Source organism: Tenrec ecaudatus, chromosome 1, assembly GCF_050624435.1.
Source record: "Tenrec ecaudatus isolate mTenEca1 chromosome 1, mTenEca1.hap1, whole genome shotgun sequence".
NCBI lineage: Eukaryota > Metazoa > Chordata > Mammalia > Afrosoricida > Tenrecidae > Tenrec > Tenrec ecaudatus.
In genome coordinates this window covers 69,368,415-69,396,361 of record NC_134530.1, presented here as the reverse complement: position 1 = coordinate 69,396,361, position 27,947 = coordinate 69,368,415, and the positions used below count along the sequence as shown (strand labels likewise).

Genomic DNA, 27,947 nt, shown 5'->3' with positions numbered 1-27,947 from the left:
AGCATGCTTGTCAGCATCTGCTCGTCCCCAGGGGTCTTTAAAAGCACTTGGTGTTGTAGAAATCTATTTATTTACCATGTATTGTGTGCCTCGTATGGGAAACACACCGTGCATGGTTCACTTAAAATGCTCGACATTATTCCTGATCCGTCACTAGAAGCAGCCCTGGTGGTGCCCTGAGTTAAGTGCTGCATTGCAAACCAGCAATCTCCATCTACTGGCCCCTCTGTGAGAGGGAGATGAGGCGGTTGGCTTCTTCAACTCCGTCCTAGAGGGTCACTGTGAGTTGGAATGAACTTGACAGTAGTGGGTTCTAGGTTTGGTTTCAACTATCTCAAGGAGCCCTAGTGGCACACTGGTTAAAGCACTCAGCTGCTAACTCAAAGGTGGGTGGTTCAAACTCACTACCCCCTCGGTAGGACGAACGCGTGGCAGCCTGCTTCCCTAAAACTTACAGCCTTGGGAAGCGATCGGGCAATTCCTGTCTGCCTTACAGAGCCGCCGCGAGTGGGCATCGGCTTGACGGCCATGGGTGTGGTTGCGTTTATCACTCACTGCGACGACTGCAACAGCTTCTTTATAAGTTGTCTTTTTACCAACACTCACCTCGTGCCAGTCTCTTGCACGTCCAGTATCCCGTGTAATGTTTCAATATGATAAATCACAACGTGAGACTTCTCCCTCTTTACAAGGTTCTGTGGCCCCTGCCGAGTATCACCCAAACTCTCCGCGGCCTAAACGAGTCCTCCAGGTCTGGCCCCCTCCCTCTCACCTATTACTGTGTTTCCCACGATTCTCTGCCTCTCAAACACGCCACAACGCCCATCTTCCAAATCCTTGCACTGCTGTCTCCTGCTCATCATTCACCCAGGTGTCACTTCAAACGTCGCCTCCGGGGGTGACTCAGCCTGTTTGACCGAGCAGGTCGCGTCTGCGTGGCAAGATTATTTCCAGTAACAACATGTTCTGGACTATTTCTTTAGGCTTAATGTAAACACTTCGTTTACAAAGAAGAAGTTCTCTTTTAAAAGACAGTCAAATTTAAGCAACTACGTACTATACGAAGAGAAAGTTTGCCGTGGCCGTACAAAAATGTTACACCCCGGAGTTCAGTTTGTTTCACCAAATTCTTCCTCAAAGAATACAGTGCTTATTAAAGAATGAGTAATAAAGTGTGCAGATCTGAAATCTACATATATATTGCTAAAACGAAAGCGTAACTACAGCAAGCTTTCAGAACCGACACCAGCAAAAGATGTGTTTGAGAGGAGTGTTTTACAGCTGACTCTGTTTGAAACTGCCACCACACCAGACTAGAAGAGCAGACCAGCTCGTACTTGGCGGTTGTTTTCAGCTTCCCTTACGTCCTCCTCCTCTCACCAGCGCACACTTTACTCTTTAGCACCATGAAAAATAGAATCATAAGAGACTTAAGTGCTGCGACAGAGGGAAGGAGACAAGGTACTGTGGGACCAAAATCGGGGACACTTAACTCAGCCTGAGGAAGGAGGTCTTTCTGGAAGGCGACACTCGAAGTAAATCTTCCAGGGTTAGTAGGAACTTGTCAGGGAGATGAAGGAAGAGGAGATGCCTAAAGCAGAAGAAATAATTTGTGAGAGGGAAATTTTAAGTGTGGGCAAGATGTATTGGTCTGAGGCGCAGGGATTACGGTCCTTAGACATCCTTTAAACTTGGAACTAAATCCACTGCTGGTGGGCACTTTCCAGCCAAGCCGAAACACCCATGATGAACAAATCCTCTGAATAATTAACCATAAGAAGTCAAATGGGCAGCATTTACACACCAGCCCCCGGGGGGAAAAATGTTCCCTAGGCAGGAAGGAATAGAAAAGGTCAAATGAGAACTGGGAACCGAGGAGAAGAGTGCTGGGACATTGAGGGTGTTGTACCTAATCGTGAAACAAAATGAGTATAAATCATTGAACAGGAAACTAATTTGTTTCATGAACTTTCACCCAAACCACAATAAAATGTTCAAATGGGTTAGGGTCTCAGAGAAATGACATGGGAGATCTATGAGAATAAAAAAGGACATGAGATGAGGGAAGAGCAAGTGGACCAGTTTGGCCAAAGACACTAGTTGATAATGCTGCTTAGGTTGATGAGACGGTGTTATAAAATGCTCCGTCTAAATAGAGAGATGGAGGCAGGTCAGACCTTTGGGAAATGCCCACGTCCCAGGGTCCAAAGGAAAGAGAAGGACGTGCCTGAAAGGAGGCCGGACACAATGAGCATCTAATGGCCGAGAAGCCCAGGGCGGGACGCAGCCCCAGGAGGATGAAGTCGGTCCTCCCAAATCGAGGGCAGGGGTCAGCTGGGAGCAAAGCACAGCGTGCTGCTTCTACTACTGGAAGATCCAAGCAAGGAAACGTTCATATACTTTATCTGAACAATTTCTTACTCCCAGAGGGGGGAACATAGATGGATATAAATGTCGAGTCCCCGGCAGGTCTGTGAGGTATAGACCCATTCCGGGGAAAGAGACCTCACTTACAGGCCAGCTGGTGAAATGCGCTCCTGGTCTGCTCCCACCTGGTTCTGGCGCCAATGCAGGCAAAACCTCATTGAAGTGGCCACGGACAGAGCTGGTTACGTGGGATTCCGTTTACCCCTGACGTCTGCTCTCCGCCCACCCCATCTTGTCCGATTGAAGAAAGCAAACAATTGACTGGTGATGTCTCCTTTTTCATATTTAATCTCCCTTCACTGTGTTGCTTCTAGACCCGTCTGTGTCTTTCGGAGGGTGAAGCTGATCAGTTAACCTTTATGCAAACTAATTAAGGGAAGAAAATTAATTTTGTAAACAAAACACTTTCCCAGCAACTGTGCCGACAGTTTACATTCCGTCCGATTGTGGTCATTTGGAAGAAATGGAAGCAATTAGCAATTACTTCTAGAACCAGACATGGTCATAAAATTTTATCAATCCATCTCCCTTCTGATTAAATTTTTAAATGCTAGGCCTTTCTAATCATGTAATCCTCCAAATTATCTGTTTTCAGTAAGCATTTTTTATGTGAAAACAACCTTCACACTTACAGAAAAATCGTAAGGCTGATACAGAATTCCACATACCACACATTCATACACCACGGTTTTCCCTGTTGTTAGTATCTTATGGAGACGTTGTCACAATTAATGAGCTAAGAGTGACACATTATCATGGACTAAAATCTGTGCTTTACTTGTATTGCCTTAGTTTGGTCTTCATGTCCTTGTCGGCTACAAACCAACAGACAAGCAGAATGCAAACCCACCGCCAGTCTGCTGAGTCGAATTCATGTTGACTCTGGGGATGGAGTGGAAACCCCCCGAGGGCCTCTGAGGGGTCAAGTTCACAGCGGCATCATTCTCCTCGGGAGTGGCAGGTGAGTTGGGACCACCAGCCTTAGCAGCCCAACCCATAACCCACGGCTTAACCTTTAACCACAGGAGTTTCTTTCTCGTGTTCTAGGATCCTCAAATTATCTTTTTAAGATGATAAGCTAGATCTTTTTACATTACAACGATAATACGTGCACATATTAGCAATTCAAATGCTGCAGAAGAGCACAGGACAAAAAATATGACTCCCCTCTTCCCATCCCAGTCATGTTCCCCAGGGAACACTGCTAGCGCCATCACACATATGCTACTAAAATTCTATGTATATATAAGCACACGTGTCTTCTCTTCTCTACAAAGAGACCAGAGTGTGTGCATTCCTCTGCACTCTGCTGTACACACGTGGCCCTATTTCATTTTCAAAAACCACTACAATAGATTCCATTATACGGATGTATCGTAAGGTTGTTTCTGGGGTGTTGTTTTTTTTAACATTGTAAACAATGCTACAAAGCACATACATCTTTACATAATTGAGCAAATATATGTAGGATGTCTGTCTGTGGCTGAATTCCATCACAGGATACTTGTACTGTCTCAGAGATAGACATTGCCAAAGCACCTTGCAAAAACGGCTAAACCATGTTTCACTCGTACCAACTCCATCTGTGCAGGACGCCGTCCCCGCATATTCCCACCAGCAGTGGCTGTTACCCAAGAATCACTCTAATTCCTAGAGATGTTACAGTCTCCGTCTTCTTTCCACACCCACCTGCAAGCTTTCTCTCCTTCTCTTCAGCCCCCTGGAGACTCAGTAGCACAATGGCGAAAGCTCTGGCTGTCCCCGAGAGGGTGGAGGCCCTACCGCACTGGCCCTCTCTAGTCTGTGGTTTCCTTCCACAGAGATGCACAGCCTTGGGCGCCCGGCGGAGCCTTCTACTTTGACGTGCAGCAATAGGGGCTGGCTCCGGCCATGAGGGTCCTGCTCGTTGCCCCTAGACTGACGTTCTGGACAGCCACACCCTCACTTCCTCACAGTCCATTTTTCTTGCTCACAAATGTCACTCATGGTTTCTGTACAATCCACTGTGACTCTGTGCTCTCCCCACCTGCGGGCCTCCGGAACCAGGGGAGAATGGGAACAGACAAAGCCGAACCTCTCAGCTGGGCCAATACAGCAAGAAGGACTTCTACTGGGCATAACTTGGGCAGCAAGGAGACGGGAAGGAAGGAACTAGATGAATTCTGCTTCGTTTCCTTCGTTATGATTACAACTTGGTTTTATTTTATTAAATACATAGAAGATGATAGCATCTTGGTTTTCAAGTCCACACCAGAACTTCATACTTACCAGCCAAAAGGTCATCCTTTTTATTCATCATTCCTTTTTTGTAGATCAAACTAGCGTGGAGGCAAAAGCAGGCGGGAAGGAAAGACAGGAAAACTCCCAAGTGGCTTTAGTGAAGTACAGAAACAGGCACAGAGAAGGGCAGACGGAGGAGCAGAGAGGAGGTACAGAGAGGAGGAGCAGAGAGGAGGGGCAGAGAGGAGGAGCAGAGAGGAGGAGCAGAGAGGAGGAGCAGAGACGGGGAGCAGAGAGTAGGAGCAGAGAGCAGGAGCATAGATGGGGAGCAGAGAGGAGGAGCAGAGAGAGGGAGCACAAAGGAGGAGCAGAGAGGGGGAGCAGCAAGGAGGAGCAGAGAGGGGGAGCAGAGAGGAGGAGCAGAGAGGGGGAGCAGCAAGGAGGAGCAGAGAGGGGGAGCAGAGAGGAGGAGCAGAGAGGGGGAGCACAGAGGAGGAGCACAGAGGAGGGGCAGAGATGGGGAGCATAGAGGAGGAGTAAAGAGGAGGAGCACAAAGGAGGAGCACAGAGGAGGAGCAGAGGAGGGAGCCGAGGGGGGGAGCACAGAGGAGGAGCAGAGATGGGGATCAGAGAGGAGGAGCAGAGAGGGGGAGCACAGAGGAGGAGCAGAGGAGGGAGCCGAGGGGGGGAGCACAGAGGAGGAGCAGAGAGGAGGAGCAGAGGAGGGAGCCGAGGGGGGGAGCACAGAGGAGGAGCAGAGGGGGGAGTCGAGGGGGGGAGCACAGAGGAGGAGCAGAGAGGAGGAGCAGAGACGTGGAGCAGAGAGGGGGAGCACAGAGGAGGAGCAGAGATGGGGATCAGAGAGGAGGAGCAGAGAGGGGGAGCACAGAGGAGGAGCAGAGGGGGGAGTCGAGGGGGGGGAGCACAGAGGAGGAGCAGAGAGGAGGAGCAGAGACGTGGAGCAGAGAGGGGGAGCACAGAGGGGGAGCACAGAGGGGGAGCACAGAGGAGGAGCAGAGGAGGGAGCCGAGGGGGGGAGCACAGAGGAGGAGCAGAGTGTGGGGGCAGAGAGGAGGAGCAGAGCAAAGCACCAACATCCTCTGTCCTCTCAGGAAGGTCTTGCTTAGCACCACTTCCACTCCCTTCATTGCTGGGCTCTAAAAACAGAAACTGCGGTAGGAGTAGATTGGAGGTGGGGGCAGAGTAGAAGCTGGAGGGCAAGTATCTTATTTGTCCTACTCCCTGCTCCACCCCCTCCCCCTACCACCAACCCCCCCCCCACCCCCCCTTCACCTCTCTTATCTGGCAAAGCTCTGCACCACCGGGAATCAGCTTAATAGAATAAACCACTTAGGGCTCAGGCTCAGAGAGTCAAAGATCCCGAAATCTCCTTGCCTATTAAGCCTCTTAGAAGTTTAGATTGCAGCTCCAGAAAGTGAGAGTGTGGCCACGCTCCTGAGAAAGACACAAGGAGGCCAATTTGGGAAGAGGGAGGCCGTTTGGGGGTCTATGAGCATCTCTGCTGAACTAAAGAGGAAGAGGTGGGGCGGGGACTGCAGTGGAAGAATCTTGTAAATCTTCAAGTTGAGATTTGAGAGCGGAGTACTTGCGCCATGTACGTTGGAGAGGAGGATACCCGTAGGGCAACAGCAATCTCTCTCTCTCTCTCTCTCTCTCTCTCTCTCTCTCTCTCTCTCTCTCTCTCTCTCTCTCTCTCTCTGTCTCTCTCTCTCTCTGAGTCGCACATTTATGTCACTGGAAGAAAGAATGGCAGTCTACAGCAGTTCTTGGCTCAAATGTCCCCATGATTCCAGGCATACTGCCACCTCCTGCTCCTCACTCCAAAACAGTTGGTAAAGAGCAAATAGTCTACAGGCTTGCTACCTGAGCAGCTGTCGAGTCGGTGCAAAGAACAAAATTAACCAACCCTTGCCCTCTGGAAAAAAACCTTACTGTCCTTCTCCAAATCCTCACCAAAAGTACGCCATGGTTGACTTGATTCCTATGAATAAAGACGTTGTAGGAACACAGTAGACCTGCCCCAGGCTGCGCGTCTCTCCAGAGCAGACGGCCACAGCTTCCTTCACGGTGCAACGGGTAGGTTCGAACCACAGACCTTTCAGTCTGAAGGTGAGCCCTTAACCACTGTGCTCCCAGGGCTCTTTGTAAACCCTTCCAGGTACTTCTAGAAAGAGGTCCTTGGGCGATCACTAACGTCATCCAGGCAGGCAAGACAATATCATCCAGTCAAGCCTGCACAAGCTGGGCCTTAGGAAAGACGGCAACCCATCAGAGAAGGAACCTCCAGCATGTTCCACTCGAACGAGCGATGGCAGGGTGGGAAGACGGCACCCTGTTGCTGGCGGAAAACTTGCAAAACCCAGAAAAACATGGCAGTCTCGTCAAGTTCCAGCTCTCACAGGTTTCTCTGCATGTGCCAGTTCCTCCAGTCCCCCCTCAGGAGCAGTGGGGATTTTTCACAGACCCGAGGCGCCCGGGTGGCGTAGCGGTGACAAGGGGGGCGAAGACCCTCCAGGTCTTAGTAAGGGGCCTCCGGCCACGCTGCAGAAGAAGGATAGACTTTCTACTCCTATGAAGGGGGAAAGTCTCCGAAGCGCACCGGAGTCAGCCACACCCCGTCCGTCCGTCCGTCCTATAGGAGCCAGTGGACTCAATGGCCGTGCGTTGGCTTTTGAGTTTGCCCCAGACCCTAAGAGTCATAGAGAACCAAGGCATGGGGAAGAGGCTTGGTGCCAAAGATTTCACATCTGTGTCCAAGCCCTTGTTATGGTAATTACAGATGACAAACAACGTGCCGGCGCTGTTCTTAGAACTCCAGTTAGACTTTATATTAAATCATTGACTACTTACCACAACCTTAAGGGATTAGTGCAAGTACTCGGCTCACTTTCCTTTGAGAAAAGTAAAGCCCAGAGAGAAGAGAAGCTTGTGTCCAGGCAGGTACGGCACAAGGGACAGTATTAACAACAACAACAAAGCAAGCCATCCAGTTAATGCTGACTCAGAGCGACCCTCCACGGCACGGCAGAACTGCTATCTAGGGTTCCCGAGGAGGGGAACCTTTCTGGTCGAAGCCAGCCTCGTCTTTCTCCTTCAGAGCGATTGGTGGATTGGAACTGCTGACCTGCAGTGAGCAGTCCAGTGAGTAAGTCCCTACAACACCAGGGCTCCGGTGTCGTTAAGGAGCAACGGCATCAGGAGTAAACAAAACGGGGTCAACTTTCTCCACCCAACAAAGGATATGTTTAACAAACAGTTTTTAAAAGATCCTAATTAGTAAGTTCCAGGCACTGTGTTAGGAACTAAGAACAGAGAGGGCGAAGATACAGTCTCTGCCTCGAAACAAACAAACTCCCCGATCACTGAAGACAGCAAAAGGCTTGTTGGGAGGAGGACCAAAGACGTGACGCCTAAAACTGGCACAAGTCAACTCCCAGGCAGTGGGGTTTCCCCGGGCATTTTCTGAAGCCCCTTGGGTGTGAAGTGCTCAGAACAGTGCCTGGCACACTCTACACAGAAAGGTTAGGCCCGTTCTCGCATGAATCTGACGCACAGGCCTCCCTCTCTTCTGGGTTTATTCTGCTTTCCCCTTGACTCTAGAGCTAGACTAGACTGCCTGCGTTTGACTCTCCTCGCTGTTCGTTCACTCGTGCGCGGCAATAGGCACGTTGCTTACCTGCTGTGGGCCTCAATTTCTTCATCTGGAAGGTGGCGATAACCCAATCCCCACTGCGCAGGGAGTTCACGGGCATTAAATAAATCACAGAAAGCACTCTGATTAGTACCTGACACACGGAATGCACTAAAGAGGTGTCCGCCATTATTTTCAGGAGCACGCTCCGTTCCAGCCGTTGCCTGCAGTCATCTCACTTGCAATGAAAAGACTGAATTTAAATGCATCTGGTATGGTTAGTTTACAGAGGATAGGAAGTCGCTGGGTCTAAATAGGAGGAGGAGAACAGTTCCCCTGGGAAGTTGGAGGGATAACCCTGGAACTTGTTAATTAAGATCTTGTTAATGAATCTGCTTGTTAATGGTCTATTAAATAATCACACAATGAAGTTTACCGCACAAGTAAAAGCTTTATCAAACGCTTGCTCTTTCCAATCCTCTGGGCTCAGCTCTGACTTCTAAAGATCTTGCCACAGGGGCAGGCCCTTCCAAATCCCTGCCATTCTGAAGCCTGCAGCCCTCCTGCTCTGGCCACACTCTTGTCGCGTATGGCTGTTCTTGAAGCCCCAGCCAGGTCTCCAGAGCAAACAGCCCTCTGGTCTTGAATCTGCCTGTCATCCTGTGGGCCGTGGCATTGTGGCTCCGAGCCCAAACACTTCCTCCCGGAATAGCAAGCATCTCTGGCCCTGGAAACTGGAAACTAAGGAGACTCTGAACTTTACTGAGCAGCAAGACGAGAGGCTAAGTTCCTTTCAGCGGAGAATGTCAACCGAGACATCACGGGCACATATTGCAAGTGGTCTGCCAACGACAGCACAAAAAGCTGACAAAACCAGAGTCCCAACCCACCGAGGAACATAACGCTGCGGCCAATGCTGGGAGGGCGGATGCTTCTGGAGCCTGACTCGGGGTGTGTGTGTGTGTGTGTGTGTGTGTGTGTGTGTGTGCGCGTGCTTCTGGAGCCTGACTCGGTGTGTGTGTGTGTGTGTGTGCACGCGCGCGCTTCTGGAGCCTGACTCAGGGTGTGTGTGTGTGTGTGTGTGTGTGTGTGCTTCTGGAGCCTGACTCGGGGTGTGTGTGTGTGTGTGTGTGTGTGTGCTTCTGGAGCCTGACTCGGGGTGTGTGTGTGTGTGTGTGTGCGCTTCTGGAGCCTGACTCGGTGTGTGTGTGTGTGTGCGCGCGCGCGCTTCTGGAGCCTGACTCAGGGTGTGTGTGTGTGTGTGTGTGTGTGTGTGCTTCTGGAGCCTGACTCGGGGTGTGTGTGTGTGTGTGTGTGTGTGCGCGTGCTTCTGGAGCCTGACTCGGGGTGTGTGTGTGTGTGTGTGTGTGCGCTTCTGGAGCCTGACTCGGTGTGTGTGTGCTTCTGGAGCCTGACTCGGTGTGTGTGTGTGTGTGTGTGTGTGTGTGTGCTTCTGGAGCCTGACTTGGTGTGTGTGTGTGTGCTTCTGGAGCCTGACTCGGTGTGTGTGTGTGTGTGTGTGCGCTTCTGGAGCCTGACTCAGTGTGTGTGTGTGTGTGTGTGTGCGCGCGCGCGCTTCTGGAGCCTGACTCAGGGTGTGTGTGTGTGTGTGTGTGTGTGTGCGCACGCGCTTCTGGAGCCTGACTCAGGGTGTGTGTGTGTGTGTGTGCTTCTGGAGCCTGACTCAGGGTGTGTGTGTGTGTGTGTGCTTCTGGAGCCTGACTCGGGGTGTGTGTGTGTGTGTGTGTGTGCGCGCACGCTTCTGGAGCCTGACTCAGTGTGTGTGTGTGTGTGTGTGCTTCTGGAGCCTGACTCAGGGTGTGTGTGTGTGTGTGTGTGTGTGTGTGTGCTTCTGGAGCCTGACTCGGGGTGTGTGTGTGTGTGTGTGTGTGTGTGTGCGTGCTTCTGGAGCCTGACTCGGTGTGTGTGTGTGTGTGTGTGCATGCTTCTGGAGCCTGACTCGGTGTGTGTGTATGTGGGTGTGCTTCTGGAGCCTGACTCGGTGTGTGTGTGTGTGTGTGTGTGTGCGCGCTTCTGGAGCCTGACTCGGTGTGTGTGTGTGTGCTTCTGGAGCCTGACTCAGGGTGTGTGTGTGTGTGTGTGTGTGTGTGTGTGTGTGCTTCTGGAGCCTGACTCAGGGTGTGTGTGTGTGTGTATGTGTGTGTGTGCATGCTTCTGGAGCCTGACTCGGTGTGTGTGTGCGTGTGTGTGTGCGCTTCTGGAGCCTGACTCGGAGTGTGTGTGTGTGTGTGTGTATATGTGTGTGTGGGGGGGGGCAGCAGGTAGAGGGCTCCCTCAAGGTTGAAGACTCAGCAAAGGCCAACCCCATCTGTGTTGGAAGAAGTAAAGCCAGCGTTCTCCTTGGAGGCAAGGACGGCGACACTTGGTCTTACATATTTGGGACATAGGGTCAGGAGAGTCCATCCCTGGGGACGGACCTCATGGTTGGTGAAGTGCAGGGACAGCGAACAAGAGGAAGGCCCTCACCCAGAGGGACTGACACAGGGGCTGCTCGGCGGGCATGGGCATGGGAAGGGTTGTGAGGATGACACAGGACCGAGCGCTCGTTCGTTCTGCTGCGCTGACTCGAGGGCACCTACGCACCACATTCAGTGCTCTGAAATCGGACTTCCTTATGTTTGGCACATAGGAGAACACTTCAAAAAAACTCGTGGGATCTTCCCTTTATCTTTAAATTCAACTCTGCCATGAACTTTTTAAAGCCCCCTGGTGTGTGCATGTGTCTGGATAGCCATAAACATGCATCGTAAGTAAGGAGACCTGGTGGCGCCGTGGTTAAATGCTCAGGTGCTAACCGAAAGGCCCACAGATGGATCCCATCACCTCCTCGGAGGGAGAAAGACATGGCGGTCTGCTTCCGTAAAGATGTGCGGCCTTGGACAATCAAGGTAAAGCCCTATTACTTACAGCCATCACAGCAGTCTACGAGTGGATACATAGAGCAGCAAGCCGAACAGGTGAGGGAAGGTGAACAGTTGGACAAAGACTATTTCTACCTAAGAATTTGCATATGCTGCAGATGTATCCATGACTCTGGAAGAGCACACAGGGGCAGAGTTATGAAAACTGCTGAGCCATAACCAAGGGCCTTGCGGAAATGAGTCCCTGGGCTAGGGGCTCCAAGCGCAGAGTCTCAGAGGACAGCAAGCTCACATGACATAACACAAGCCACTAAGACCGTGGTCTGCTTCCTGCTTTGGTGACTAGCAACTGGGGTCTCAAAAGCTTGCGAGTAGTTCTTGGCCTTCCCCTGTCTAAAGCAAAGAGTGGAGAAAATCAAATACGCATGAGAACAGTGCAAAGGGCTAATGAACCTCATGAACCTGAACTCTGGCAGCAGCTACCACTACCGAGCACTCTGAAAGAGATCTCAGTGACAGACCGCAGATAAATATGGCAGGAAAATGTGGAACAAACTTAAAATAATAAAGAGACCAGGGTTATTGTTCTGATCGACTGATGGGACCCTCAAGATTTAGTTCCCCCTCCAGCCTGGAATTGAACGTGGCCCTGTGGCTCAACTTTCAACCAAGCCGCAGGCAGGCCTGGGCCGTGAGCAGTAAGGGGAGGTACACTCGACTATCTCAACTCAAAGGGCAGCGGTGGCCCAGGAACCGAGCTCCAAAGGCAGGAAAGAATGGGAAGGAAGGATGAAAGGAAACAGTGATCATAAGGAGGAGTGAGCAGAGTCCCAATCCAAAACAAAACGTGGATGAGTTGTTGAACAGAAAACCGCCTAAATCACCACCAAAAGTTAATGATCCAAGAGCCCACACCCAAATCACCAGCGAAAACAGATGTTCAACAAGCAAGCACAGTGATAATGGGCATTTAAAAAAAGAGGTATAATTTGCAACCTTGAAACTCATCTCTGTCCTATCAGATCGCTGGAGTGAGAGTGGACTCCACTGTACTGGGTTTGCTTCGGGGGATAAGCATGCACAATACAAAAGTGTGTGTGTACATGGCTATGCACACACATACACACACATGATGCTGTCGTTGGTTATCAAGTCAGCTCTTTAGAAGTGAGGATGGGAGATCTGGGCTCCCTTACTGTGGCCAAGTCGTCAGGATATCGCTCCCTAGAGAAGATCACGTTCGGTAAAGAGGAGAACCAGTGCGAATGAGAGAACCTGTCAGAGAGATGAACTGACACAAGACGTGGCAGATCTTTCTGAGGAGCTGACCCCTCTGCTGACCTGGACTGGCCCAGTGTTCGTTAGACCCAGTTTGTTGAAGGCAGCCAAATGAAACCAAAGCCCCTGTATTACGGGGAGAACGCGTCTACAGACACCCTCAATGGCAGAGAACTGGGTAAGTAGATTTTGTTTGGAATAAAACCATACATGTACGAACTTGTATGAACGCATACATGCATCAAGTGGAACCTAAGTAGCAAACTTTAAAAAAATCATTTTATTTGGGGCTCATAAAGCTCTTATCACAATCTATCCATCCATTGTGTCAATCACGTTGTACATTGTTGCTATCATCATTTCAAAACATTTTCTTTCTATTTGAGACCTTGGTATCAGCTCATTTTTCTCCTCCCTTCCCCACCCTCCCTCCCTCACAAACCCTTCATTATTTATAAAGTGTTATTTTTTTCATGTCTTGCATGACCGATGACTCCCTTCACCCACTTTTTTGTTGTCCATCCCCCTGGGAGGGTGTTACATGTAGATCATTGTGATCAGTTCCCCGTTTCTAGCCCACCTTCCCCTTCCCCTCCTGGTATGGCTACTCTCGTTGGTCCTGAGGGGTTTATCTGTCCTGGATTCCCTGTGTTTCCAGCTCTTATCTGTACTTGTGTACATGCTCTGATCTAGCCAGATTAGTAGCAAATTTTTTTATCAACTCACGCGTGTGTGTGTGTGAATGAGAGAGATAGATAGAGAGAGAGAGAAGAGAGAGAGAGAGAGAGAGAGAAAGAGAGAGAGAATGAGAAGGATTTCAAAGAGTTCATGGAAATTTTAAAATATCTTTAGATTCCATTTTCTGCAAACTTTTTAACAGCAAAATATATATACGAGATAGTTGAAGTTTATTGTGCTAACCTGCTGATAAACACATGTAGGATTAATTGAGGGGTAGAGAGATAATGGCTCGGTGAGCCTCGCCTTTCAGAGTTCTCGGGTCTCTTGCTCTCTGATGGTCCAGACCAGGGTGCAGCTGCCTTAGCCAGTTCCCTGCTTCAGCTGGCAAGGCTCACTTCCTATGAGACATCCCTGAGGAGAAGCCACATGGACCTACTCTGATGCAGCCCTGGGTGCTGGAGCAGCTGTGTGGAGACCCCTGCCAGTGCCAAGATGCTTACATGCTCACTGATTCAGCTTTCCTCCTGCAGTCAGCGGCATTGCGTGTATTTTGTGAGATTGAGGAGGACTTTGTAGATTGGTGTTGGACATTTGGGCTAATGTCGGACTTAAGGACTTGGGCAGCACTGGGTTGGGATGCTTTCTTAATGTGCACTTACCCTTTATATAAAACTCTCTCTTATATACATATGAGTTTCTGTAGATTTGTTTCTCTAGTCTACCCAGACTAACACAATATATTATACATATATTTTATTTTTAGATTGAAAAACACAGTTGTTATCTTTTATGATCCAACAACCCTGTAAAGTAGAGCAAGGATAGATAAAGGGTTGAGGCTCAAAGAAGCTAAGCAACTCACCCAAAGTTACTCAGCTAGTAAGTGACAAGGCTAGTGCTCTTTCCGGATCACTGGGCCATTCCCCTCGATTTCTAGCCATTACTCCCCACTTGTCAATCTGCCAGTGGGGGCCCCAGTTCTGCAGTGGCCAGGCAGCTCTCAGAGTAACTTGGCAGAAGAAACAGAGATCCTGAGTTCATTTATTCGTACAACAAATATTTATCGAGCCAGGTGCTACGAGAGGAGAAACACTGGCGAAGGAGGCGGCAGACGCTGGGCCTCAGGGAGAGGGCCAATTAAGCAAATAATTACAATACAATGCAATGAGTGTTTACGGAAGGGGAAGTGTGTTGGGGAAAGACCAGGATTCCCAACTCCATAAGCCAGGTTGATGAGAGCCTCATCAGGGTTTACAGGTGGCAGAGCCCCCCTCCCCCTCAGACCATGTCCCTTTTCTAGGTTCTCTGGCCCTTCTACCCACTGGCAATTGCCCCCAGAGGGGTTAAAGCTTGAAGCAGAAAGAAAACCTGCAGGTGTTAGTGACTAATTCTGCCACTGAGATTCCCTCTTCCCTCTCTGATCTGTATTTCTTTACAAATGAGTATTTTAGCATGAGAAGTAAGCTTAGGGGCTAGGGAAGTGGCAAGAAGAGGTTGGCAAAAATCCTTCTCAGTCCCCTCTCAGCAGAATCACAGCAGTGAGCAGACAAGCTGGCCGGAGCCCAACAATACCAGAGAGCACAGTGGCCTTTGTCACATCTGGCCAAGCACTGTCAACCCCTCCTTTGGGCCACCTCACAATTACAATATTGCACCAAGAAAGGGGAGGTCTGAGCATATGCAGGCAGCTGCTCAGCAATAAGGGAGAAAGAAGGATGCCATCCACCGAGGAGCCAAGGCAAAGAGGGGGAGCTAGAGGCAGGTGGGCAGATCTGAGCCATGACAGGAGATTGGGTGAAAAAGAGTTGGCTGTGAGCAGGTCCCCTGTCTTCACTCAGACTGATCTCAGGCTCCTCAGTGGGATTCCATCCTCTTCCTCTTAACTGCTAACTCCCTTCCCCCAAGGCCAAGGCGCAACACTTCCCCTCTTCTCGTCTCCCGTAGATCAGTGACTCATAAATGTGCAGGGCCCCAGGATTCCCCTGGGAGGACGTTTGCCAAATATACAGATTTCCAGGCCGAAAATTCCATGTGATTTTGATTAGGATCTGCATTTAGTTATCCACCTCCTTCCTGCTCCACGACCACCACCACCACACGGGGTCATGAAGCCAGTGGTCCTCAAGTGACCATTGGAGAAGTTCTGCTTGGAGATTACTCCCTCTCCTGAAATCCCAGAGCTCTTGCTGTCTGTTATTTCATATGCTCATTTTTCCCCCATCTACACAGCCTCACTCCTCTCCTTCATCACAGAATCCTCCAGGATAGAAAGTATTTTCTCCTGCTTCTCTGGTCCCCTGCAAACAGCCCTGAGCACAGAGCGCTGGGCACCAGGGAGCTCAGGAAATGTTTGTGGATGCTGGTGAGAGGGTGATGGTAAGACCCAAGGGAAGGAAAGCCACAGCAGGGATGGCAGAGGGCAGGGGAGCTGGGCTGGAAAGGTCTGTTTTTAGTATGCCTACGTGTGCCAGGATGAAACAACAGCTTGCGGCGCCTTCTATTTTTCCTTCCTCAATAGCTTGGCACCGCACGCCTAATCTCCCTCCTGAAAGTCAAGCCTGAGCAGTGCACTTCCCATAGGAAACTTTGCCAAGAAACCTTGCCAAGGATTCCGGGTTTCAAAGCCAAGTGAGTCCTCGAGGTCCCGAGAACGATCAGGTCTCCATGCAGGGCAAAGTACACAGCTGAGAGGGCCATTACGTCACAAGATCAAGACCTTTAAGTGATTGTACTAAACGTCAGCAGGTTAATGCGCCCCCCACCTTGGGTATCACACATATTTTGGGGGTGTTCGTGGGTCTTCTGGTGATAAAGATATTCTATGCCATCAGCAAGTATCGCACAGGGACTTATCTTTAGAAAGATCCTTTCAAAGCAAGACTCCGTATGGTGCTGGGTCTTGGAACTTCATCAACACCCAATAGATATCGCAAAAATGCCTCCTGAGAACCTCACAGCTAAGAGAGCTGAGGTCCAGTCTTGGGCCCTGGCCTCGAGAAACTCCCATCTCACTTTATCTTCAGTACCCCTAGTGTTTTTCCTTCCATGCTCCGATAGCCACACTTTGCCTAGAAAAGGAAGCTCCCACACCTAGCCCCTTTGAAGATATAAGTTTCTTAGTTATTCGGTTAGAGGTCACTTCCCCTAGAAAGCTGACCCTGACTTGCAGACCAGATTAGGCACTCTGGCTTCCAATCCCATGGCGTAGAGCTCGCCCAAAGGGGGGCCTAGGAAATACTGGTGGAGTGATTATACCAACTAGTGTGTGCATCTGCCAAGCTCAACCCAAAGCCACTGTCAGCAGGCCGCATCCTCCTCGCGGGGACCCTACATAAGATGTCCAAGGCTGCACCGCTTTACAGGACCAGACACGTCCTCTTTCTCCACAGGAGCAGCCGATGAGTCTAAACTGCTCACCTTGAGGTCAGAGGCTCATCTATTTACCTGTCTCTCTGCCAACGGTGGCATATGAAAACTGCCTCTTACACTCTGCCAACGTTAACCTCTCTCTCTCTCACACACACACACACACACACACACACACACAAATGCCACCAAAGGCGACCTGAGGTGAAGCAGCACTGTGCCCAGTGCAGCACCAGTCTCTTACCGGGATGAAACTGACACTCACAAGGTCGACCATACTGACCCGGGAGGCACGTCCATGACCAAAGATGGCGGCAACACTCCAAAGTCAACTCAGTGTGCCTGTAGCCACAAGCTCCCTCCGAGGCTTCATGGTGACGGCGTCATAACGGTCACTCAAGACCCCATAGACTCCGCTTTCCCTTCTCTGACACAGAGAAGGCCCTGGGCGCGCCAGCAGCAAGCACTTCCTTTACATGGAGAGAAAATGTGGACACGTTGCTTCACTCGTGAGGAGAAATAGGGAGCAGGAAGATGGCCTTGCAAGGAAGCGTCTCTTCAGTTAGGAAAGGGTTAAGCCCTTGGGTCTGGGTTCTCTTGCTTATAAATCAGCCTTGACTGCCGCTCAGTCCGAATGAAGCCCCACCAGGTTGGCCTGTCAGGAAGGAAGCCCATGGGTCCACACTTCTGCTGTTCTAAGGATTATTTTTTTAATTTTTACTGCTCAGGAAGGAAGCCCCAGCCTAGAGCCTAACTGCAGTGCTTGCTTACCCTTGCCTGCCCAGGCTGCTGCTTCCACCTACCTCTCGTGGGCCTAGCTGCCCTTTGCTAACATTCCTTCTCACTGTGGTTTTGGCATGAAGGTCTAAATCCCAGACTTCCCCCGACTTCTTTCACAACTGGGAATGAAGATGGTTCAATATTTCCTCTCTTACGGCCCGTGCATTCTTGGGTCTGCAATTGGGAAAGGCTGGAGAGAGTAGAGCGAGTGGGTCTTCTATGACCATCCTAAACTGTGACCTGAACCCCTTTCCCTAAATGGATCCATGCAGGAATTGGTGGAAACTGAGGTATCAGACCACTGGTCACCAATGACCATTTGTGCTACATTCACATATGGAGGTGAGTTTTGTTTTGTTTTTTTCAACTATACGTTACCACATTCAAAAAATAGACCCCAAATCTAAGCTCCTCCAGCGGGGTGGGGGGTCGGGGGAGTCGGTCTTGTGCACTCCCACCCTCCTACTCCCCACCTTCGCCACCCGCTTGCCGAGTCATGCTCCATATTCCTGAGCCCCATGGGACTTTCTTTCCACAAAGAGGCCAACACTGAGTTTATTTGTGCACCCGGGGTAATGGACAGCCCTCTTTGACTCCTAGGAGAATGTGCACAGACACTGAGAGGCCCCCCCCGCCGCCCCCCGCCCAGCCTGCCCTCCCCTTCCTCCTGCTAATCCCTCCCCAGCACCCCCCACCTCCCCTTATTCAGCCCTGCTGCTGTATTTCTCTCCTGACCTACAAGGCCCCTGCAAGCCCCGTCCTAAGCCTCCCCCAAGCAGAGACAATCCATCATGCTGGGGGACTGTGACACACACAGATGGGGAAGGTTCACAGACTTGTCTCACATAAGCGAGAGGGTAAAAGTGTCTGTGCAACTTAAACTCGTAGGGCACATGCTAGAAACTCCGGGACTTTGAGTTCTAATACGCGTCAAATACCATGAGAGCCCATCTCCTTGTATAGATCCCAACGGCTGGTACACACAACTCTGAATGGCCCATTTATTTCAAACAGGATCTGATAACGTAATATTCCAAAGTAAGGAGGTTTGCATTCTCCACGCCTAAGTCCCTTCCCCACTCAGAGACTCAGTTTCTCTACTGGCCATGTTTCCAGGCTTCTAAATAAAACGAAGGGAGAATGAGGTCAGAGGAAACCCAGGGCTAATCCTGTGGGACGGATAGTAAGGAGCGATGTGAAGCAGCTGGCCACCACCGAATAGAGCTTTCTCTCCTTTCCACATTGTCACCGGGCGTGTGTGTGAATTAGCCTACAGACACGGTAGTTGTTAATGACCCCGTGTTTGGCTACCCTGGTGCTTCTAACAACCAAGATTATACCACCAGATTGTCCTCAAAAGAATAACAGTCAGTCAGTCATGAATACTTGAAGAGCCCTGGTGACTGAGTGGTTAAAACTCTCTGTTCCTAATCAGAAGGTTAGGGGTTCAAACCCACCAGCCTCTCCAGAGGAGAAAGATGAGGCAGTCTGCTTCCCTAAAGATTTACAGCCTTGGAAACCCAATGAGGCAATTCTTTACTATAGCATGCCTGTGCGTTGGAAATGGTTCCAGGGGAGTAGGTTTGACTTTGAGTGTGGGGAGAGCTGTTCTAAGCATCACCCTAATCCTTGAAGATAGTGTCATTCCCCGTTACAAGGGAGACTACTGAGTTCTAGAGAAGTTAGATTGCTGCAGAGCCCGTAAACTGAGGAGGTCAGATTCAACTCCCGAGGTTGAATTTATAAGTATCATATACTGCGTTGCCTCTCTATTTTTGCTCTCAAACACCAAGGTGAGATTTCAGGGGGCAAGAACAATGCTCATCCCTCACCAGCAGGTTGTTATTATGTCAGGCTACTCTGCCTTGAGTTAAGCCAACTCCCAGAAAGCAAAGTCCAATGAGAGCAAAGCAGGATTCGCGGGTGCTGACATGGGAGCCATTTACCTGAGGATAAGGCAGAGAGAGGTCTCTCCAGGGCAGGCCCTTGCCCCCGCCCTACAGCTTCCTGTCAGGCCCTGCTGTCCAAGATGGAGGCAAAGCCGTTAAGTCGCAGGCTGCAAATGAATCTCAGTAGAAAGAGACAACTAGTGTCTGGCTTACTGGGCTGATTTCTCATGAGACTGCACCAAAGGTTCCTTCCACACACGTGCAGCTCTGGACTTTGCTGAAGCGCCTTGTCTGCTGAATAGAAAGTCTTGGACCCAGCACCCTGTCTCCCCGCCAAAACACCACTTTCATTTCCTCTAGGTCTTCTTCAATCAGAACACATTCCACAGAGAAAATGGATGGTCAACTGTCTGAACTGCCAGATGGTTATATGTGTCTACAGAAACCCCCGCGACACTTGTCTGTTTCCAGCGCCAACGAGGACAGAGGGGGGACCTCTCTAAAGTACATGCCCAACGCAGATCCGTGTCCGTGGATTGCAGGAGCCAGGGGCGAGGCGCGATGTGACACGGTGGGAAAACGTTTGGGAAGAGGTGAGGAGCAAAAGGGAGTTTTAAATCACTCTTCTAAAGTGATTAAAGGTGTTTTGTCCCCCAAACAATCAACGAAAAGAAGAGCATGTCATCCACCTCTTGAAAACCTGCTGACCTACCCTGGTCAGGAGGAAACCTCAAGGCACAAATACATTTTTCCTTTTCTCTCCTCAAGCCTCGTCATCTTCAGTGGACCAAAATCTTAGCGACTCTACTCAGTGCACTGCTGAAGATTGGCAAACTGATGAACAGTTCCGGTAAGAACTAGCCTATAATGCAGGAAACAAATTCTAACAATAGAATTTAGATGTGAGTGAAGTCCAGTCCTTTGGATAGGATGGGAGGGATGGAACAGGTGCTGTTGACCTTGCATCGACCGCAGGTACGGATTCGCACTACATTCTACGCTTCTCCCAGACTAAGCTCACAGCCCACAGCCCCGTCCAGGATGTGTTTCCGTGAAAAGGCTTGAGAGACTGCTGGTGTTGGGCCCCATCAAGCTGATTCTGGCTCGGGGACCCTAGGCGTCGGAATCTCAGAGAAGAACTGTCCCACGTGGTTCCCAAGGCTGTCGATCTTTCGCAGGTGCACCCCGCCACAGCTCTCTCCCAGAGGTGGCTGGTGGTTTTGACCCACCCATCTTTCTGTTAGCAGCTGAACCCTTAACCACTGCCCCACCAGGGCTCCTTAAACAGAGAGACTGTGTAGGTAAACGGTGTTTGGGTTTGTCTGCTTTTTTGTTTTGTTTTTTCCCAAAATAGTCTTCTCCTTGACCCAGAGAAAGAGAACATTTTAACACACACACACACACACACACCCCGTACTATAAGACACACTTTGAGGTTACACAGAATTAAAAACACCGTTTTATCACAAAAGTCACCATTTAAATGGTATTTAAAACTTTTAAGCTATTTTAGCAGCTAAGGAGCAATGACTTATCCTTAAGTCTGTAGTTCATTTCTCTGTAAGAGGGGCAAATGGCGCTGGGAAAATGGTCCTAAATGTTGGGAGAATAGTCAAATGCAAAAATGGTTATTTGGGAGTGTTAATGTCGTGTGGGCTTTAAAATAAAGTACAGCACCACTCCAAAACCCAAGTCTTTATCAAGAATACATTTCCAATGTGTGTTCTAATGTTTATTAACCAGACAGGTGTGGCTAATGAGAGTGAAATAATAAGAAAAAACACTATACAATATAACTCTATACCTATTATCACCCCAAGTCCCACGTGTTTACAGAGACTATGTTTCAAAGTGTACAGATATTTATTAACCATATGGACGTAATCAGTAAGGGTTAAATATATGAAAAGTCAATATAAGAATTTAATTCTATTTTCAGTTTCCTCTTCCCTGCCTAAGGAGGAAAAGGGGTGGGGCCGGAGGGTAACTTTTGTTATTTGGATACAATGCGTGTGTGTGTGTGTGTGTGTGTGTGTTCTTTTCAAACAAAACAAGGGCCACCAAGTAGTAATAAACCTAGGGCCGCTGACTGCTGATGGAAGGCAGCCCCGGAAAACTTCCCGTGGGAAGGCTTCCAGAAATCGCCGGGGACTGTCACGAGCCCACGGTGCTGGCCACGAGCCTCAGCTCGACCGCGGCTCTCCTGGCCCGAATGCCAGCCGTCTTGCAGCACGGACCCACCCCTGGACCTGGAAGACATTCCCCGGAACCTCCTACGGAGAGCAAGACAGGAAGGGCATTCCGAACCGACCGGGTCTGAAGTGCTGAGTGCTAGGGGGAAAGCGAGATCCAAATGCGCGTGGACGCACCTCCACCCATCGTCCCTCAAGCGCGCGCCGGGCTCCCCTTTGCACGCCCCACCCTGGCCCCCTCCGGCACAGGGGTCACCCCGCCGCCTGCACCTCCGCCCGGTCCCCCGTGTCCGCGACATTCACGTGGCGTGCGCCCCTCGCACGGGCTCCTCCATCCCCGCGCCCTGCGCCCCACCTCGCTCTTCTGAGATCGCCAGCAGGAAACCCACCGAAGGCTCGGGCGCGAGCGAGACTCGGGGCGCGGGGCGGTGGCGGGAAGCGGGGGGGCGGCGCCCAGAGTTCTCCCGCAGCCTCCGGGACAGCCGAGCTTCGGCAAGGTCACCCACATTGCTGAGACCACTTGGAAAGCATCTCCGTGGCGGAGGCTGGGGGGCAGGGGAGGGGGTCGCTCCTTTTCAAGTGGGAAAACGGTGCCCACTCTGCGGCGGGTCCCCCCCCCGCGAGGACTCGCGCCCCCTCCCCCAAACGATCAATTACCAGCCACCCTTCTGCCGGGCGGCGAGGGGCTGGCTGGCGGCCGCGAGGAAGCGGCGGCCCGGATCACTTCTGCATGACAATTGACGGGAGGGAGGGCGCGGGCCGCGGAGGGAGGGCGGCTGCGGTGTCCGTTTTCTCACCATGGTGATTAGGCATTCCGGCCGTGCGAGGAGGCAGCCGCCCAACCGAGCGGCGCGGCGTGGAGCGAGCAGAAGGGAAGGGAGCGGGAGCGCCCGCGAGCCCCGGCCCCGCGCCGGGCGAGCCGCGCGCCGAGCCAAGCCAAGCCGGGCCAGATGGCTCTGCAGCCATCAGGGACTGCTCCCGTCCAGCCCGGCCCCACTTTAGCTGTGCAAACATTTCTTTATCCCAACAAGACAATTAAACCCAGCAGCATGAAAAGGAGTCTCCATGACCGCGTTGGGAGTGAACCACCAGAAACAACCACACACATCACAGGAGTTCTTGCCCTCCCCTCCACCCCCGGAGAGAGGGGGAGGAGGAAAGGGCTCCAGGAGAACCTGTGGGGGCAGCTGAACGGAGGGTCCAGAGCTGGAGGAAACCTACCCCATCTTGTCTGGTGATTTGTCGACCCTTTCCCAGTGCTCATCGGTGCCAGCAAGAATCCAGAGGTTGGTTCCCAGGTCTGGGAATAGCGGAAACCTTCTCCCCAGCCAAGAGCATTTCTCCGCAAGGCCAAACTCTGGGTCCCTGCCCACCCCAGTTCCAGATCTCATGGGGAGTGTCCCCCACCACCACCTCCATGATACCAGCGGCCCCTCTGAACCTCCTCGGCCTGGAGTGGTGCTATGCCGGCCTACCTCATCGAATGCTTAGATCATAGCATCTGCAGTGACCTGTGCCTTTCTTTATGAAGACACGCTCAGAGTGCAAACCACCATCTCCAAGCCAGGGCATTGGGGACCTTGGGATGGCTTTCAAAGGCCTCAACGATGAGAGCAGGGCCTGTGAGTCCGCCTGACCCTCAACAAAGAGGGTCAGTGGCTGATGCTCCTCTTGCAGGCGCAGTTCTGCCCCTCCCCCTCCTGTGAGCACACACTGGAGCCAACTGCAATTTGGGGTGGATGGGATGCACACAGGCCAAAGACTGTGTCACTCCCAGTGACACCGGTGGTGATGGTGGTGGTGGTGGTGGCGGCGGAGGCCTCAAGAAAACTCTCAGGAAATACACACAATGGACGCAGAGAGCTAAGGGAGTAATAAACAGATTCTAGGAAAGGCAGCAGACAATACTTCATCTTCTCTTTTGTTGGAAACTTTCATTAACGAGAAAATGTTTATTTTAAAAGCCCTGGGAAACATATCCATAGACCCTTCGCATGTAAGACACACGTGGGCTGTTCGTAATTGGTCCATAAATTTCAACATCATTTCCCTGGACAAGAAGCCTTGGAGAATGGTTCAGGGAGCGGCAATAAACAGGAGTTACCTCAGGCCCCTTCCTGGGGGAATTATGCGTCCTCCGTGAACAGGCTTCTCACAAAACACTCTACCCACTTTCCTGGGCAAATAAGTCAGTCCTGTAGAGTGAAGGCTTCTTTTAGTTCCGTGGAGCCCCACACACCTACCTCAGGAGTCACCTGTGCTGCCAGGTGGACGAACAGACAGACAAACGGGAAGCATCCACTAGGAGAGATAATACTTAGCCTAAAGATAGTGATTGTTTTTCCCCACACACACACAAAAATCAATCAATCAGTGCATTTTTAATCACAGGAGAAATCCATGCTCCTGCCGAACAGAACCCAGACGTAAGGAAAGAGCACTCCTGTGTACTGCACCATGTCTGCAGGCCTCTCTGCGGAACGCTCTCCCACGTGGCGGCTGTATCTGCATGTGGACACAGTGTGTGAGCCGGGGGTGGCTCACACAGTAAAAACTATGTCAGTGTTTCCATTGTAAGACGGAGTTTTCAATGACCTGAAATTCAGTCATAAAACTTCTACTTGAAGTGGGGAGCACAAAACACACAGCCACACCCCGGAAGCTAAACCCACATGTAAGGATTGTACTGTTGTGTGTCATAGAAACATTTCTTTTTCACACGGTAGGGGAGAGAGGGGGCGGGGAATAATAGATCACATAGAGGATGCTGAGAACTGAACTAAGTCTAGTCAACCTTATCAGAAATGAGTCTCGACTGGAAGAATAAAAAGTCAAAAATACAGGCGGGCACTTTGGGCCACCAGGGAAAGGCCACAGTAGTCTATTACTTGGCCACCTTTAGACATTTGCTTCTCCTCTCTCTCCTCACACGCCAACCACTGCCCCATCTGCCCTTCGTCCAGCTCTCCCTTGGAAGCTGTCTTGTAGACTGTCACTGGATTGCCTGAGAAATATTACTTATTTCCAAACGGTTCTGCAGGGAGGACCTGAAAGGCATCTAGTGGGGATAATCAGGCCTTCTAACGGCCCTTAAATATGTATTTACATAAAACAGACTATAAATATTCTGACACACATCGGCGTATGACAGGAGCCAAGAAAGCTGCCGCAGACTTGGTCACAGCGCCTCTCCCACCCTTCCCTGCAGAAAGACCTTTCTCCTTCCTTCCCAAAACTCCACATGCAAACAGCACACCTAGCCAGTACAAGCCTGCGAGGGCTGTCAGCCCAGCTGAGGGCAGGAATGGAGAGGGGAGCACCAATGGGGCTGACCCCAGGGGTAAGAGTCTCCCCCACACTTTGCACCTTTGTGTCCTGCTGAAGATCAGCCACATGGCAACTCTGGGTGATAGCACGGGAGTGCAGACGCCATGGGCTCGCAGACACGCCTGCAAGGCCCCACGTTTGCGTAAGAGGGAACACCAGGAAGGAGAACCCCAACTTGCCCATAAAGGCCAAGTGTTCTACCCATTTCTGTCACGCTGCAATCAGAAAGATAGAACTTTCCCCACCCTTCTGGTCAGGCTCCCATGAATTTCAAGGTCACAATTCCATTTCACTTTGGGAGACAGACTCATTTAATTTTTCTCCACCCAGGCGTATTCCTGTGTGAGGGGCCCATCTCCACGGGGGATGGTGCGGCCACACGATGCAAAGCAGGCGAACGGAAGAGTTACGGCTTTGACACTCGGAGGGGAATGGAAAGCCACATCTATGAGTTCTGACGTGACTAACAAGCTTCCCCCTGGTTTTTGGGGGTGGGGGGTCCTGGTCCAGGTGAATAGACAGAAAATGGAGGTGAGCGGGAATGGTGGGGGGGGGGGGGAAGAAAGGAATCCTGATCTCCAGATGGCACTTTGTGGCATAGGAGCTTAGAGGAGAATTTCATATGCAGTTGGCATTTGGAAGGTGGTGGTGCGGGGGACTAAAATGGGAGGCAGAGGGGTTCACCCCCCCACCCAGAGCCCTTTGAAGGAGAGGTCAGATGACGGCTAGCCTTGATCACCCGCCTGTCCCTGGACAAATGAAACCTAAAATACAATCAAACGGACCAGCACAAGGCCGATACATGTGCAGCGGGGCCCTCTCAACAGCAAGATCCTGACACATCCAAGTCCGCTGACCAGAAAGGGAAAAGGTGGAAAAAAGGGAGATAAAAAGCTAAAAAGTGGGGGGCGCAGTGGCTGCGGCTGTGCTGTCAGAGAGCAGCCTTCTCCCTTAAGTGGGGAGGTCTCGGGCTTACAGAGGCTGACATAAAAGACACACTGGCAACATATTTCAAAACCAAAGAGCGATGGATTTACAAGGCAGGTTGATTTTATGATGACTTTTATTGAAAAGGTACGCTGGGTCTAGGCAGATGCCTTTTAGCGCAGGAAAGTTAACACAGTGCCTAATTCAAGGAGACAGCCTGAGGAAGCAGTGCCGACAGGGGAGAGAGCTGCTACGTCTCTATTACCCTCCTCGGCATATAAAGAGGGAAGGAAAATGGTGTTCGGGATTGTTGGTGGTGATAGAGAGGACGGGAGCCCGGACACACACACGCACACACTCAAAGAAAGAAGAGGGGAAAGCACCCCTCAGATGTCGTTTTCTGAAGAAAATCTAAAGGAAGCAAGTCTAAGAAGAAAAGCTTGATGAAAAACACGCTCAGTTCATAAATTCTCACCAGGCTAGAGGAAAACGGCTCTGTCTGCTCACAGTGCCCGCCCTCCCCTCCCCCCCCCCCGCAAGATTCAAAAATCACAATTAATTCCTGATTAGACAAGATTGTAGGGTTCAGCACTCCTGGTCTGCAAGCCCCACTGAGGGCTTCGCTGGAACTAGTAATGGGCGTACCAGCGCGCCCCACAAGGCACTTAGCGAGCAGGACGAAAGCTGTTCCCTCGGCAGAAATTAATCATAGTTGTGAACATCAACCACGGAGCAGTCACGGATCAACCATGGCTAGTCCTAAAAGCGAGCCTCGGGATAAGCATCCAGCAAACCTGCGAGATCCCAAGAGAAGTCGGCTTGCTAGCCTTGCGAAGGCAAGGCACACACAGCTGTTGGAAATGCTTTATGGTGATTGACGACACCTTTGTCCTTCCCTGAGAAGCAGCCTGATGTGGACAAGGGCTGAGAGTTGTGAAAATAAAATCAAGCGGAGTCGCCCTGATGGGACACAATGGAAACGCTCAAAAATATAATACCGAGATCAGAGACACCTAATGAGGACATCAGAGAGGGTGGCTGGACAGGTTACTTCAGGCTCCCCGCCTGCCCCCGCCCCCGCTACACCCCCAGTTCTCTTGGGACCTACACGCTCCTATGAAGTGAGACTCAAGTGGACACCTGGCACCTTCTCTGCTCCAGTCTCCAGAGAATAAGCCAGTCAGGCCTGTGGACAGGCAGCGCCGGTGTCAATGCTCATTGACCAGACCAGTACATGTTAGCACTCCACAGCTGTTGAAAGCACCGGAGTCTAGTTGGCCCTTCCCTTTACCGGCGGCAGCAGCAAGAGAGAGAGAAATGCCACGGACCTGTTGAATGCTCCTTCAGGCCAGGCGGGGCTTACTGAGGGAGGGGCGGGAGGACATCACCGTACTTACATCTGTCATTCCGGTCCTCAGGGCTGGAGGAAGCTTCCCGGTCAGAAATGAGTCCAGAGACAGCAAAAATCTTCTTGCCAGCGTCGTCGACCTTAAGTGAACCGGGGGAGCTAGATGGCAGCTGGGTCCCAAAGTCATATTCCTTGCCATCTGCATCTGAGTAGCGCAAGTGGGGTGACTCTGTGTCGTGGCAGTTCTTCAGTCGTTTGGCTGGCGTGAAGGCAGACTGGTAGCTCTCCCGGTCCTCAGTGGAGGCGAAGGGACGGAAAGCCCCGACGCCACTGTGATTCAGCATACTAATTGGGGTGCAATCGAGGTTTGGGGGAGCAAACTGAGGGTGGAGGTGTAGCAAAGAAGGGGGGAAATCACGGTTGGCAAAAGTGCCTGGCACCCCGCCTTGCCTGTGGTACATAGAGGCAAAGGTGTAGGAGCCGTTGGTAAAAGGGATGTGCACGTCCTTGTCTACTGAGACAGGTACACCAAAGGGTCGCGGCTGCTGGCAGGGGATGGAAGCATCCCGGCTGGCTTCAGCCGTGGACGCCAGCACCATCAGCGCTGGGGATGCCAGAGGGTTGGGAAGGTAGGATGAATTTTCCATCTTGAAGGCTGCCCGGTGTAAGTCCATCGGAGTCTCTTTCTAGGGCCGGCGTCACACAACAAACAGTCTTCCCTGGGAGGGAGCAGCACCTTGTAGCAGGGCAGGGAATATTACTGGGGAATCATCCCCTTTGAAGACCTGTGGAAATAGCAGAGAGACAAAAACAGGAGGGGAGGACAGTCAGAGGCAGGCAAACAAGGGAAACCCCAAGTGATCGGAACACCATCCTTCTGGCTTACAGATGCTTGGGCAAGAGACACTACAGGCTTTAGGAGCCAGTGGGCAGCAGCATCAGACCATTTTCATTCAGGAAAATCAATAGACAACTTAC

At 51.1% G+C, this 27,947-nt stretch overlaps 1 protein-coding gene across 2 annotated transcripts in view; it reads right to left on the bottom strand.

Annotated features, from left to right (window-relative positions):
- Nucleotides 1-27,643, bottom strand: part of RNF220 (ring finger protein 220) — a 264,994-nt gene extending 237,351 nt beyond the window's left edge. For both annotated transcript variants that reach the window (XM_075555314.1, XM_075555322.1), the window contains exon 1: nucleotides 27,019-27,643. In XM_075555314.1, the coding sequence (XP_075411429.1) occupies nucleotides 27,019-27,643 (625 nt within the window). The remainder of the gene's footprint in view (nucleotides 1-27,018) is intronic.
- Nucleotides 27,644-27,947: the final 304 nt, after the last annotated feature.